A 15,511-nucleotide genomic window follows, 5' to 3' on the forward strand; every position below is an offset into this window, starting at 1 on the left:
CATTTTGTGTGGATCAACTTATATCTTGATTTAATTTGCAAAAGCAGCTCCTCCTGAGTGTCGCTAACAACTTTGAAGTTCCTTTAACCCTCCAGAGGTCATTAGACTTGCACTCATTGTGAAAAGCCTTTCAGCTTGGCCATTTAGCGCTAATCTGGCTTCATCTCAGGCCTGAGTCGAGGTGATTTATGATGTTTTGGTTCTGCGGCTGCGTTCCCTGGCCGGGCGTCCTGCTGCCGCCATTAGTGCCAACACTTACTGCAGATTCTGGTCCTGAGAAATCCAACAAGCATTTGTCAAATTCTGAGTGCCATTAGAGTCCATTAGAGGATGAAATTGGGGACATGTGAGACTTTAGAGCCAAGATCATAACTTTGGATTCCATCCAATCAGCATAAGAGTCTTTCAGCACTTGGGGAAACAGAGACTGAGGAAATAAATTGTTAAGGGACGCCATAAATATCAAAACTTTACTACAAGTGCCTAAAGAAATATCAAAGAAGTATTATACAATGTTGTTAAGGACTGTTGATGAAAAGGGTGTTGAGATTTTTATTCTCTCTCTTGTCTACAGAATACAAAAACTATTGCAGGTTTTCCTTTACATAAGCCTTCATTGAAATGACTACCAACAGCGACGCCTGCTGCCATGAAGCGGAACTGCACCCCGGAACCTTTCAGCCACTTCAGTTCCTACCCGGACCTAAATAGTAGTTGGACACGGAGCAGGCATGGCGTCCTTCACTCAGAGCCTCAAGTGACATTTGTTTATCAATTTCCCCATTCGTATTTAGTTTAAGTTGTTTTTTTAGATAAGTGTAAACATATTTTTTCACAATGGCGACGAAAACCGTGTGTCGAGTCCTCCAGCGACGTAAGTATCTGCTAATAGGCTAGCATTAGCATGTGAGCTAACTAGTTTGAAAGGACAGTGTGCAGATGTACAATGACAGTCTGGATAAATAGACATTTTGACTGAACATATTAGGAAAATTAAATATGTTTTTAATAATATCACACGGCTCTGTTCCGTTAAATGTCTCAAGCTAAGTGGCTAGCTAATCGTTAAACAGCATTAGCATGTGAGCTAGCTAGGTCAAAATGACAGTTTGTCTTTTTGACGTTAACCCTATAAAGCCAAATGTATCATATTTGTTACACAATAACCTATTTGAAAATTTGTCAGTTGTCATTTTATTGCATTTCATACATTATGCATTAAATAAAGCAACATACAGTCTTTTTCTCATTTAGGTAAACTGTTTTTTTGGTGTGTATTTTTAGATGGCAAGAAAATTGAGCATTGATGACGTGTTGGAGATAAACAAACTGAGCAACAAATTGCACAAAAATACCAGATGTAGCAAAAATGAAATGCAGGTTCCACTGGTGGATCAGTCATTGCTGCATGAAAACTTTATATCAGCAGATGTATGATATTGTGTTATGTGGAAAAAAAATATTTTGCATGTTTGAGGAAAATGCTAAAAGGAAAGTCAAAGTTTTCATTGGTTAAAAATATTAGGTTTTATATGTTTTTGTTAGTTCAAGAAAAACTGTGAGCAACAAATTGCACAAAAAGACCCGATGTATCAAATATGATACAAATTAGAATTCATATATGCAAATTCATATATATATATTTTTTATTTGTCAGCAGGTTTTTAAAAAAAATAGAATTTTTCTGGCAATTATTTCATGGTTCAGGCTTTATAGGGTTAAAGACATTTTCTTCTTGACATGAAAGCAAAAGAAAATGTGTAATCAAGCAATTTTAATGTCCCAGCAAGCTAACGTTATTCCAGTTAGCTACACGCACCTGAAGGTAGAAGGTAGCGTTAATTAATTTCAGTGAATACACCTGTGTTTTTTCTTGCAAACTCAGGTTGTGTCCAAGTTCATTAGAAGTTTTCAGAAATATTTGGTCTCAAAAACCGCCAGTTTCCTGCCAAATAAAATAAATCAACACTTGAACATTTAGACTCTGCATAATGCTTTTTGGAGCCATATTTTGGCTACAAGAAACTGTTAATAATCTTGTTGGATGTTAACAGTATCACATGTACTTTTTTGGGTCTATTTAAATGTGTTAGAAGAGGTTTATTTTTAGCATTAAATGCCCAAAGTAGTGTTAAATGTTTGGCTCTGCAAGAAAATGCTATAAAAGCCACAACTTAAATATCTGTATAAGACCTTACATAGTCGAAATATAACAGTATATTAAGCTGCAGTAGCTTTTATACAACATGCCTCGAAAGCCAGCAAATTCAGGCTGTAAATATCTTTTAAAAAACCTTATTTATAATTGTCACTATTGTTAAAGTGTCAGGAATCAACATCAACTTTTAATCAGCTTTGGTTGCCAGAGCTCAATAATGAAACTGGGACATAAAAGAATAATTGCTTTATTGCAGTAACCCAATAAAATAAGTAGTTTGTGTGTTATCCAATCCTTTTATTATTTTACATTTTTTATTTTTAGTGTCATAAAATACCTGTGTCCACCCTTAATTCCTAATATATAAAAAAACAGTAGAACTCATATTTTTCACAGATCCCTCTGCAATATTTATATAAAACAAATGTTTTGGGGTGCACCTTTTGCTATTTTTGTCCCTATATGCAGATACATTTGTGAAACTCAGTCAAATGCATTTCTGTACTTTTATCCAATCTGGGTCAAGCTCCAAAAGTACTGGAGCCTACATTTCCCATAATGCAACACCATAGCTGTAGTCTTGACCCCTGATAACCTGGAAGAGATTGCTATGTAAATAACAAAGTCATTTCAACATGATGTAAAATGAGATGTTCATTGGATGGAGAACCTGCTGCATTCTTTACTTTCCTCTTGTTCCTCTTGTTCCATTTTTAATTATTTTTTATTTTAATTATTATTAAATATGTTGTTAATAATATCACACGGCTCCTGAACCTGCTGCATTCTTTACTTTCCTCTTGTTCTTCCTGTATCTTTTCTGTCTGATTGATTCAAACCCTCCATCCGCTCCACATCGCAGGTTTTTCATCTGCTGCAGCGTCACTGCGTCCACCGGGTGCAGATTTCCGCGGCCATCGCAGCGCCGTCTTCTCCAGAGAGCAGGCCAGGCAGAGGGCGCTGTACCCCCGCGTGGAGAAGATCGAGGTGTCGGTGCAGGGCCCGGCGCTGGACGGGACGCTCCTCGTCATGAACAAAGGGATGTCCACGCCGCTGAGCTGCGCCAGACGTGAGTGAACGGGAGTGTGTGATGCTAGGTTTGGGCGATATGACCCTAAAAGAATATCACGATATTGCAGGCTATTTTTGCGATAACGATATACTTGACGATATTAGGAAATACTTCCAAAGATATAGAAAATATAATTTTTTTTTAGTCTATGAATAAATAAAATTCTAACATGTAGTTTGAAGTGCAAATCTCAACAGTTGCCAAATACAAAAAATGTACTCTTTAATAACTCTTGAGTATGAGCAAATAATAAAAATAACCATTTAGGGGTTCCGGGGGCATATTTTAATGAAATTTTGTAAAGGAGAATAAAGGTTCTTGTATGTTTTATTTATATTTATTTATATATTTGTGTTTAGCGAGAGGGAGTAAGTAGCTTTTTGTGATTAAAACGACTTTAACCACTACATCAAGAAGTAGCAACGTTGCCAATATCATGATATGCATTTCTTTAACCATTAAAAAAAAATACTGATATTATCGTGAACGATACGATATGGCACAGCCCTATGTGATGCCCATTTTCTGTAAAACGAACTCTGTCATCTGCTTCATTTGCATGTATTAATAATGCATTGCTTCATGTTTGGCTATAGATAAATGCTTGTTTTGCACTCTGATGAGCTCCTCTGTGTGTCCCTCAGACCTGACAGAGCGTCATGTGGCTCTCTCGGCTCTGGCCCTGGTGGACGGGGAGCCCTGGTCTCTCCACCAGCCCCTCACCAAGTCCTGCTCACTCACTCTGCTCAAATTTAAAGAGACTGATCCAACTCTGGTCAACCAGGTACAACAACAACAAACCTATATTTTATTAGATCGCACAAGCCCAATGAATATACAGTACACCAGAGCCTGATTGATAGGGGATTTTTGAGACCGATGCTGATTTTAGAGGGCGAAAATTCCTCGATAATCCACACTCTGAGTTCTGCACGTTCTCCTGTTTCCCCCTCAGGCTTACTGGCGTTCCTGCGCTGCCTTGCTCGGCCAGGTGCTGGAGACTTCCTTCCAAGACGACTTTGCCGTGCAGCTGCTCAGCACACCTGAGGTGCCAGGTAAAGGAGCTTCTCTTATGTGTCCAGGTGTCAGACACCAGGAGATTTAGTCTTTGGTCAAGAAATCTCTGCCAGGAACTTGTTTGACGGAACTGAAAGATACATGATCTTCTTTAATTATTCAGGCTGAATAAACATAATTTCTGGCAGGTGTTAATTATTTAAAAATGCTTGTTGGAGTCTGATGAGAGCTATAGTGGCACTGATTTGTTTCCATTTCATTCCTTTCCATGCAGTAACTTGTGGGGCTTTCTGCTGTGATGTGGTGCTGGACCCTCGGCTGGACTCATGGACTCCCTCTGAGGTAGACGAGTGTTTGTGTCTGTGTGCTTAAAAGCATCTGCAGTTGTTGTTTTCCTCTACTTTCTTCACAAACATATTCTAGTATTGATGCTAATAAAATATGTAAAAGTGTACGTTTTCATCAGCTGGTGCATGAGCTTGCTTTAACATGAAATTTAATTGAGATGTTTTTCTTTCATCCTTCATTAAACCTCTTCAACATAATAAAAGTTTCCTGGCTGATGGAATATAGCTGAAAGTCAAGATGTGACCATCTACATTACTGCCGAGTAGTAGATGAGGCTTTTTACCATTAGAGGTCAGCAAAAACTGTCGGTTTCTGCTGATGGTATTCTTCCCAAAATGCATCTTTTGAATACAAATAACTTGCTCATTTAAGACTTCTGAGACGGTTGTTTAAAGTTCTGTCTTTCACAAAAGTCAGAGACTTCGGCCAGCCAGACTTGTTTAGCTGAAATATATTCAAGCAGTAAAAAAAATGGTCATTATTTGGCCGGAATGAGGTTACTATTTTAGTAATGCCCTTCTTTAAACTCTGCATAATGCTTTCTTTAAACAGATTTAGTCAGAAATGAGTGTTAATAGTCTTATCGGGTGTTAACATGATCTCATATGTGTTTGTTTTTTCTATATTTGAATGTGTGTGAAATCTTATTATCACCTTTTAAATGAAGTCTCTTGGTGTCAGCAGCAGCAGTTGCAGGGGAGGAGTGATTCAGTGACTCAGAGCTTTGATTTGAACCCTGTTAGTGATCCAGTAGCTGGTTCTGTGTGAGTGTGAGTGAGTTGAAGCCAACATGGCTGCTTTGCTCTGCAGGAGTCGCTGCACTCTCTGACCCGAGGAGCCCTGCAGCTCATCCAGCTGGACCTGGCCTGGGAGCCTCTGGAGGTGGCGCCCTCTGTGGCGCTGGAGGTCTTCTCACACAGCAGGTAGACTTCTTTTTCTACCATTGTTTTAATACCTCTGTCCTTTTGTCATTGTTTCCTTTTTGTCTAGTCCTTCTCCTCATTAACACAACGTTTTCTCTGTGTCCTCCAGAAGTAAACAGGAAGAAGTGGAGCAGAAGGCGGCACTAAACCCTAAAGGCACCGTGACGCTGTACAGGTGACTTCTCATGCACATTGTAACTCAGATAAAATGCCGTAACTCATGAAAAATAAAGAAAAGAAAAAACAAGTTGACTTGAAATGTTAGAATTGGGCATTTTTAAACCTGTTCTTCCACTATTGGTCTCCAAGTTGCACGTAGGAGTGCAGGATTTATTTATTTCCCCCAGGATTTGGTCAGTGCAGTCATTTTTTGTCGTAATTTTAAAAGAAACATGTAGAATAAAGGGACATTTTGTTGGGATATCACTAATTTAAGCCTAGATTTGGTTGGTTTTTCGAAATTGAAGCTTTTGTCAAACAAGCTATGTATTATAGGAAAATTGTAAAATCTCATGATATATATTTTTACAGTTTTGATTATGATATATGGTGTAAAAAAATATAAAACGTGTCGTTTAAACCATTGTAGCATACCCTCCGAAAGATGGTGGACCCGACTGATGGTTTTCACAATGTTTATTTCCATACAAGCTCCTTATTAAGTCCGTAAATCAAAGTGAAACCAACGTGAGAACTGTAGTCCAGAAAATAAAGAAAATACAGTTACATTCCGTTCTCACTACTGTATACACAAAGCAATACACAACAGCAGGTACGCAAAGTTAGCTTAGCATAGCTTTCCAAAACAAAAATAAATATGACCACTAAACACTTGTCTTGGGTTGCTATTAGTCAGCCCTCGCCGTTTTATTCTTGTGTTACCGTCACGGCTTTATTTTCCTTTTGTTTCCTTTATTTACTTTAGCTTTTACTGCCTTTACTGTCAGCTCGTAGCGCTGCAATTGCTTGGTTTTACCCCAAGACACAATACCGCCAGGAAGTAAGAGATTTAGCGATCCTTCAAAACAAAAGCTCATTGCTAACATTAGCTCAAAAAACGAACAATAGGCACATAAAAAAACAGATGAATTACATTTTTACCATAAACTTAAATCATGAATAATATTTTTGTACCCAAATCATGTTGGAATATATTTTAAACACACTTTTTAGCTTTTTTTAACCCATAAAACAAGCACAAGCTGCCCTCTGGTGGACAAAACGAGAAACAGCATTTCACAAACCAAAAAGTGGTTAGTTACACACATGTTTTGTCTCCTGTGTACATAAAGGAGGGTTGTTGTTTTGACGTCCCATAATAATTTCCCTTTTCCCTTTGTCTGTAGATGTGGTGACCATGTGCTGCTGAGTGCGGGCCCCCTGGTGGCCAGGACGGGGCTGTGCTCCCAGTACGAGGTGACGGCCCTCCACAGCCTGGAGCAGGGCCCCTGGGGCCTCCAGCGCCGGGCCCAGGGCCTCTCCCTGCCTCTGCAGCTACATGTACGGACCCCTGTGTGAAACACTGACTCTGTTTGTTTTTTTGTGTGGGTTTTTAATCACACTAGGGTTAGGGGTTTTTACTTGTTACCTCATGTTTAACTGCAACTCTATAAATGCACCACAATCATGGTAAGGGAGGAGGGACAACTCTAATGTCCGTTGATTAGAATAACTCAGATAAAATGCCGTAACTCGTGAAAAATGAAGAAGAAAAAAAACAAGTTGACTTGAAATGAGAAAAATGTGTTAAAATTGGGCATTTTTAAACCGTTTTTTCCACTATTGGTCTCCAAGTTGCACCGAGGAGTGCAGGATTTATTTATTGTCCCCAGGATTTGGTCAGTGCAGACATTTTATTGTCATAATTTTAAAAGAAACCTGTAGAATAAAGGGAAATTTTGTTGGGATATCACTAATTTAAGCCTAGATTTGGTTGGTTTTTGAAATTGAAGCTTTTGTCAAACAAGATATGTATTATAGGAAAATTGTAAAATCTGATTATATATATTTTTACAGTTTTGACTTTGATATATGGTGTTAAAAAATATTAAACATGTCTTTCAAAGCTAAAGTCAAGTTGTGGTGTTCAGACAAGTTAAAATCTTGATTATCATACATTTATTCCACCCACTTTAAACAGAGTTTCATTCAGGCCAAATTTTTACGTGAAAATAGATTAAACCTAGACATAAAAAATGTCACATTTTAAGATGAATATCTGTTTAAAATGTCATCTGTTGGCACCTTTTGCTCGAGTTTTATTTCAGAATCAGAAAAAGTCCATTTGAAAGTGTTTCTTTATCAGTGTGCAGTGGTTTCCCTCCAGGTTATTAATAAAAGCTGTTGCCATGGAACAGATTATGCATGGCATTTGATTGTTGTTCCAATATCAAAGCTTGTCCTCTATATGATGTCGTAAAAAAAACTTTCTCCGTGTCTCCATGTGCCTGCTAGTCACGTTGTCTTCCTCTCTGCAGGCGCACCACACAGTCTGGAGGAAACTGAGGCAGCGGGCAGAGAAACTGGTAAGAACAGCAGATATCTTGTTGTGTTTTTTTACCTCACACAGCCACTTCAAAGCTGAAGCAGCGCTGCCAGCTCGGGGAAGGAGGGCTGTTAGTGTTTGGGGTCGAGGTGATGGATACTGGTCCAAATGACGATGCTGCTTGTTCCACATGGAGCCAGCTCGCTCCCTGGCTGCAGCCACGCTTTCACATTTCACACAGTAGCCAGAGGTTAGGATTTAACACGGCTATTTTTATTGCTTTGCATTTATATTTTGGCAAAAGCAGAGAGGAGACGCGGCGTGGGCTGCTGTCTTCAGGAAAAAGCAGGTCTCATCCTCCTCATGAAGGACAAACTCTGAACGCCACATCAAAGACGCAGACGTTAACTCGAGATCCAAGCGAGAAGTATTTTTAAATCTCTGCAGGTTCAAGGCTCTTATTCAAGACATTGTGACACTCGGATTGAAGCCGAGTTGAATCGACTGTTTCTGAGCATAACCGAGTTAGACTCTAAAGGAGAAGCATCAATTCTTCACATTCAAACTAGGCTACGAGTTAATTTTGGATGGAGCCATCTAGGCGAAATATATTTTGCTGGCGTTCTCTGTGCATCACTGATTGCGTAATGAAGAAGAAAAAAAAAAAAGCACTCATTAATAGACACACTTGATTTGGCAACTGATGACATACTGTGCTCTGTGGCCTACATTTTATTTTCATACAGATCGGGTTGTTCGGGGAGTCGAGATCGCACTTTATTAAAGACAAAAGTCTGGACGTCAGAGCTGGACAGACATTAGAAGTGGACCATATTTGGATCACGTCTTTCAGGAGGTTTTACAAGCTCAGGATTAGCATGCAGACCTGCTGCAGAGCTACAGGACGTCACTTCATGTTCTCAGAGGACACTGTTCCATAGCATCACCTGACGCTCTGTTTGCTGTGTGTGTGTGTGTGTGTGTGTGTGTATAGAGCATGTCGTCCTGTCCTCTTTGTCCCATGTGTTAACAGAGAATCACTACCACTAATGAGTGGAGGAGCTGGAAACCTAAACAGGCCCAGAACCTCTGAAGGACATTTACACTGCAGTGTTTCTAGTATCCAGAGATCATTTAAGACCATGTGGACGTTTTCATTCTTCTTATGAAACCACAAGACTTCAGCATGTGCTGTCATGAAGATAACATTTCTTTTAACCCCATGTTTTCTTCAAATATTCATCAAAAAGACACCATTTATCACAGGGGTCTCAAACTCAACCTTACCTGGGGGCCGCTGGAGGCACTATTACTAAAAAGAGACACAAAATGACCAAAAAAAGACACAAAATTACTAAAAGACACAAAATGACCAAAAAAAGACACAAAATTACTAAAAGACACAAAATTACCAAAAAAAGACACAAAATGACCAAAAAGAGACACAAAATGACATTACATAACATTTCCACTTCTTCCGGTAACAACAACACGGCAGATAATAAACGCTCCGGTAGCAGCTGCCTTTCTTTTCGTTAACGTCGTCATAGAAACAAGTGAAACAAACCTCCAGCTTGCGCAATAAAGGAACCTTCCACACACAAAACGGTAAAGTGCCATTCATATAAAACTCACATTAAACTTTCATATCAAGGTGGGGGCCACAAAATATCGTCACAAGGGCCGCAATTGGCCTGCGGGCCGCGAGTTTGAGACCTATGGTTTATCATCTACAGACACTGTAAAAACTGGCTTCTCGTTGGATTTACCGTAACCAAACAAAAGCTTAAACTTGTGATATTTCATCAAAGAACTGTATTTGATATGTCTAATTTAAAATTGGGCCAATGTAATCCATTTATTGCACACGCTTGAGTTCTCCCTACTTCTAGTCATGATGGTGCTGTTTCCATTGAGCTGCAGGACTTATACAGTGGCAAGAAAAAGTATGTTAAACCCTTTGAAATTACCTAGTTTTCTGCATTCATTTGTCAAAAAATGTGATCTGATCTGCATTTATGTCCCAAGTATAGACAAACACAATGTGCTGAACCCAATACCACACAAACAATATTATTATTTTATTTCATGCTACCGCTAACCAGTGGAGGAGCTATTAACCTAAACAGGCCCAGAACCTCTGAAGGACATTTACGTATCCAGAGACCATTTAAGACCATGTGAACGTTTTCATTCTTTCATGAAGATCAAATTCATTTCAACCCTCTGAACCCCATGTTTTCTATGCAAAAAAATGTCAAAAATACACTGCACAATAATCATCTACAGACGCTGTGAAACAGGCGTTCTCATTGGTTGTAGCTTGAAATTGTGATATTTCATCAAAGCACAAGCTGTTTGCACAAGTCAGAACCTTTAAAAAACATTTAAAAAAACTCCACTTCTCAGCCCAACTGGGAAGCCATTAAACAGCCAACCTACACTTTTATATAATTTATGACATTATTGCACAACATTTTTGAGTTCTCCCTCCTTCTAGTCATGACTGTGCTGTTTTATAGAGGTGCAAGACTGATATGTTGCAGTGAAAAATGAGGCCACAGTGAGTAAAATGTGACAAAACACGACATTCCACTGCCTGGGGTTCAGAGACTTCTCCTGTTGTCTGTTGAAAAACTGTGTGAGATCTCAGACTTTACTAACAAACCACTACACAAACTGGACTAAAAACACAATTTGACATTTTTATTTTTGACACGTTTTGCATCTTACTTTTGTAATTTCACTATCGTCTAAAAAACTGTGAAAGAAAAGGTTCATGTGTAACTTTAATTTCAAATCCATTGTTGGGGAAACTCCTCTAATATCTGTTCATCTATTTTTGTGCAAGGAATTTATTTAGTCTGATAAATGCCACAACATTTGTTCTGATTGGTCTGAAGTCAAATACAGATAAACTTTGTGACATATCAAACAGGCAAAGATGGAGAATCTTAGATCAGATGTGTAATCACATTTACATAAATAGTGAAAATGGGGATTTTTGAAAAATAAGATGAAAATGTGTTGTTTATTGACTGTTTTCCATATATTTCTTTCTTTTTACATTTATATTCAACTTGTGCTTGAGTGTGAGTTGTAGCTATTTTCTTCTCATGCTGGATTTAGTCTTTGGGCACATGTAGCACTTGTCCCTGTGCCAAAATGTATTATTTGTAGTTATAATATATGCATTCCAAATTAACTTTGGGGATCTCTTAGCAAGGACATATTGCAGTCAGACAATTAGACATGTTGCTGACAAGATTATCCAAACCACTTCATTTGCGGGTGAAGCAGAAAGTGAACCCTTCAAAAATGCCCTTCATCTTTATTTTATCCTCAAAAAAAGGAGTTTGGAAGAGAGAAATGTCAAATAAACAGGAAATAGTTGAATATCAGTGCAGCTGGTTTGTATTAATATGTTGGCAGAAAACATCCTGTTACTTGTTGCCTTGTAAAGCAACTTTGTTGTTGCTTGAATTGCATTAAATTCTGTTTCTTGTACAGTAGACTGACAACACAACCTTTTTTTTTTTTAAAGAGATATTGATTCTGTTTAATACTTTTTAAGGCTGCAGTGTTTTAATGTTTTCTTGTGAAGTTGAAAGGTTTCTGTTATTTTGTCCACCCTGTGCCTGGGCTGCCGCACAGAAACGGTTTGATAAAAGCGGCGAGGCGTGGGCGGCGTGATCTCTGAGCCGGCTGCAGGCGGCGGGGCAGCATGTCCCCCGTCTGCCTCCAGCTGGCGCTCCAACCCGCCGCCCACGCTGCCAACAGATGCCTCCACCCCTCCAACATCTCCGTAGAAAAACCCTTAGAAGACGTTTTTAGGATGTTTCTACATTTTCACATGTGGCTTTTTTTGCACAGGTTGAGGTGCCGAAAGCTGAAGAAGTGACTCCGCCCTCTCCTCCAGACTCGCCTCCACCCTCCGACCAGCCAGAGACCACCGCTGTGTAACCTTCCACACACACATACACACTTTCACATGTACCCCGTTGTTTGTTTTGTTCAATAAATGTGTAAAAATATGTGACAAATCACTCCCACTTATCTCATTCTTATAGAAATCCCCTCCAGTGTCAGACAAAATCACAAGTCTTGCATTGTTTGTGTTTAAAAGTGTTCAGCTGATTGTAGCAGAAGAGTTTAAATGGAAACGTGTTTCTGCGTGTGTCAGCAGTTTGCTCGACAACAACACCAGCGGAGTGTGTGCGTGTCTTATTGGCTGAAGGTCAGGCAGCAGTGCAGCTGTTGTGTCTGTCAGCCGTCAAACAGGTGGCTCTCAATCCTCAGAGTGTGTTCCAGTCAAGTGTGAGAAAGTGTGAGCGAGCCCGAGGATCCCAGCCATGAGGCACGTTCTTCTTCTTCTTCTTTTTTTTCCCAGGATTCCAGGCGTTTTGACACATTAGACACAACACTCTGGTGTCTGCCAGACGTCTCATCCAACAAACACACCACTGCACACCAGCAGTGTGAAGAGATGCTTTAATAGAGCTCCCAATCACTGTGAAAACCATTTTCCTGCCACTTTCTGATAAGCCATCTTTCTATATACACTACTGGTCAAAAGTTTTAGAACACACCAACTTTTCCAGAATTTAATAGAAAATGATGCAGTTTAATGTCTCAGTGTACTCTGAAATTAATGCACATTTGCAACATTTAAAATTCTTTATTGAGCATGATAGTGTTTTGAAAATAAAAAAAAGATTCAAAATCACATTTTATGTTGGACTAAAGGACTAAAAAAAGACACAAAATGACAAAAAAAGACACAAAATGACAAAAAAAGACAAAATGACAAAAAAGACACCAAAAGACACAAAATGACCAAAGACACAAAATGACTAAAAAAAGACACAAAATGACAAAAAAAGACACCTAAAGACACAAAATGACCAAAAAAAGACACAAAATGACTAAAAAAGACACAAAATGACCAAAAAAGACACAAAATGACTAAAAAAGACACAAAATGACCAAAAAAAAGACACAAAATGACTAAAAAAAGACACAAAATGACAAAAAAGACACCAAAAGACACAAAATGACTACAAAATGACTAAAAAAAGACACAAAATGACTAAAAAAAGACACAAAATGACTTACAAAGACATGAAAAGAATTCAAAAATGGACAAAATAGCCCAAGACTCCATAGAGTTAAGTTGTTAACCCATTTCTTGTTCCCTGAAAAAGGCCTACTTGTATAATTCTGAAATGTACATTATTTTTCAGTTTTGGTTAAGCTTACCTTTTTTTATTTACCTCTGGCAGTTCACCACTTACCTTTGGACCCTTTCAAGCTGTTCATTTGACTTGAACTGCTTGAATTTCAATAAAAAACTGGAAAAATTGGGGTGTTCTAAAACTTTTGACTGGTAGTGTATATCAACAACGTGATAAAATAAGTGTCTCAGGATTTACTAATTCGCAAATCTGTGTTAGTCTGCAATCCCTCCCTTTCTTAAACACACCTACAGCTAATGAGAACATTAAAACTTTTGGAGCTCTGAGGAGTTTTTCAGTGTGGAGGAGTTCTTGGTCCAATTTCAAGCAGGAAAAAAACTGAAGGCTCGGTCACAAACTTTCTAAAATTACAGCTGAACAGCACACTAAAATGTGTTTTTGAAAACATGAGGCGCAGTGACAAAATGTATTCAGATTTGATTGTAGTTTCACAGTTTGATTTGAGTTTCATGAGTTGTGGACCAGTGGTGGAATGTAATTAAGTACATTTACTCAATACTGTACTTAAGTACATTGTGTATTTCGAGTTGATGTAAATTTATACTTCAACCTTACTACATTTTGAGGCAGATATTGAAGTTTTTACTCTGCTACATTTAGCTGACACCTGTAGTTACATTTCAGGTTGAGATTTAACATAAAACATGATCAATTTAAAGTGATTAGACCTTTTCTTATTTTTAAATTAAACTTAACAGTATATTAAGTAGCTAAAATGAGCTCGACCTTTGCAAAATTAAAACAGTGCTTGCATAAATGCATCCATAGCAATAATCCAGTAATATATTTAGACTATAGCAATCTGAGTGGGTGCTTTCTGCATAACGAGTACTTTTACTGCTTTAAGTACATTTTCCTCCTCATACTTTTGTACCTTTGAACAGGACTTTTACTTGTCGTGGAGTAATTCTGCAGTGTGCTATCAGTGTCTTTTATATCCTGGTTCTCTCAGACGATTCATTTATGTATTCACTGCTTTGAACTCATCTGTAAAGAATTAGTAAATAAATGTTTTCTTTTAAAAAATCGCCAATAGTTTGTCATAGAAAGAAACTGAAGCTGAACTTTCTGACCGTCCTTGAACAGATCATAGGTTATAAAAGTTTTCGCTGGACAAAGTAACCAAAACAAAGCTTAAAATTGTCAAAAGAGAGCCTAGATCCTGTTAGAAACATTACATCTGAGCCCCTCAAAGGGTTAAAGGAATAGTTCAACATTTTGGGAAACACACTAAGTTGTGACAAGAAAGTAAATAAGCTAATTTCCCCACAAACTAAGCATTAACCCATTGATGCCTAAACGACTGTAAAACCTCTGGGCGATTTTAAAATAAGCCCTTAAAACCTGAAGTTTTTCTGGAAATTCAACAGAAGTGTCAACTCTTCTACTAAATAATAGATTTTTCAGCCTCTGTAGCAGATAGAAATGAAGTTCAAAAAGTATTTGAGAGCTTATACAAATACTACAAAACGACGTATCCGCTTTCCAGGCTTCAATGGGTTAATTACAATTTATAAACAGTGCCTCATGAGATAGTGGTACCCATAGTTTTTAATACCGTGATGCTGTTCGCCCACCATTTGTGTCCCAGTCCAGGTGGTGACAGACAGCTGGTGGTGTTTACTGACTCTTTAACCCCTCCCCCTCCCCCACAGATCACTGGTTGACATCTGAGCCTCTGCAACTGTTTGGACAAAGTAACAGACAGGTAGCATTTAACCCCCTTTTCCCAGCAGATTATTAAGGAGTTTTTTGTAATCTGGAATGTGTTTTTCCTGTGTTTAATCTCCAACTGCATCGACCCCCCACCACCACCATCACAACACAGATTGAACAAATCCTCACGCTACAAAACTTAGCCGCTGTGCAGCTGTTGCATCCCCCCCCCCCCCCCCCCCCCCACAGCAACACACACACTGACAATGTGCGAGACACACCCAAGGACATATGCCGGGTCTTAGAGCAGCACATATTGAGATGTTTGAATCAGTGCCCTGGATTCCTCGCTGTAGAGATGTTTAGGAACGACTGCTGCGCCTGCTGCTCAAACATTATTAAAATTGGATAGCTACTAAAACACTCTGGAATAATGCATTCCTAGAAATGAATTCATAATGCGTTCCTGCTCTGAATATTTTTTCAAAAGAGCTGGCGCAGTACCAGGTCATCGGTGAATTCCCTCATTTTATTCCTCAGTAGAAAGAACTGATTGTGGAAGTCTGAACACTTATTTAGTCAATATTATTCACTGGT

The 15,511-nt window shown here is 38.6% G+C and overlaps 1 protein-coding gene across 1 annotated transcript; it reads left to right on the top strand.

Moving 5' to 3' along the window:
• Positions 1-703: 703 nt before the first annotated feature.
• On the top strand, positions 704-12,037 carry mrpl39 (mitochondrial ribosomal protein L39). The gene is made up of 10 exons (XM_059327862.1): positions 704-874; positions 3,021-3,227; positions 3,875-4,014; positions 4,186-4,285; positions 4,522-4,589; positions 5,406-5,518; positions 5,628-5,693; positions 6,865-7,018; positions 7,996-8,043; positions 11,877-12,037. Exons 1-10 carry the CDS (start codon positions 838-840, stop codon positions 11,964-11,966), a joined length of 1,023 nt encoding a protein of 340 aa, XP_059183845.1. The 5' UTR covers positions 704-837; the 3' UTR covers positions 11,967-12,037.
• Positions 12,038-15,511: the final 3,474 nt, after the last annotated feature.

The sequence above is a fragment of the Centropristis striata genome, chromosome 24 (genome assembly GCF_030273125.1).
Source record: "Centropristis striata isolate RG_2023a ecotype Rhode Island chromosome 24, C.striata_1.0, whole genome shotgun sequence".
Classification (NCBI taxonomy): Eukaryota; Metazoa; Chordata; class Actinopteri; order Perciformes; family Serranidae; genus Centropristis; species Centropristis striata.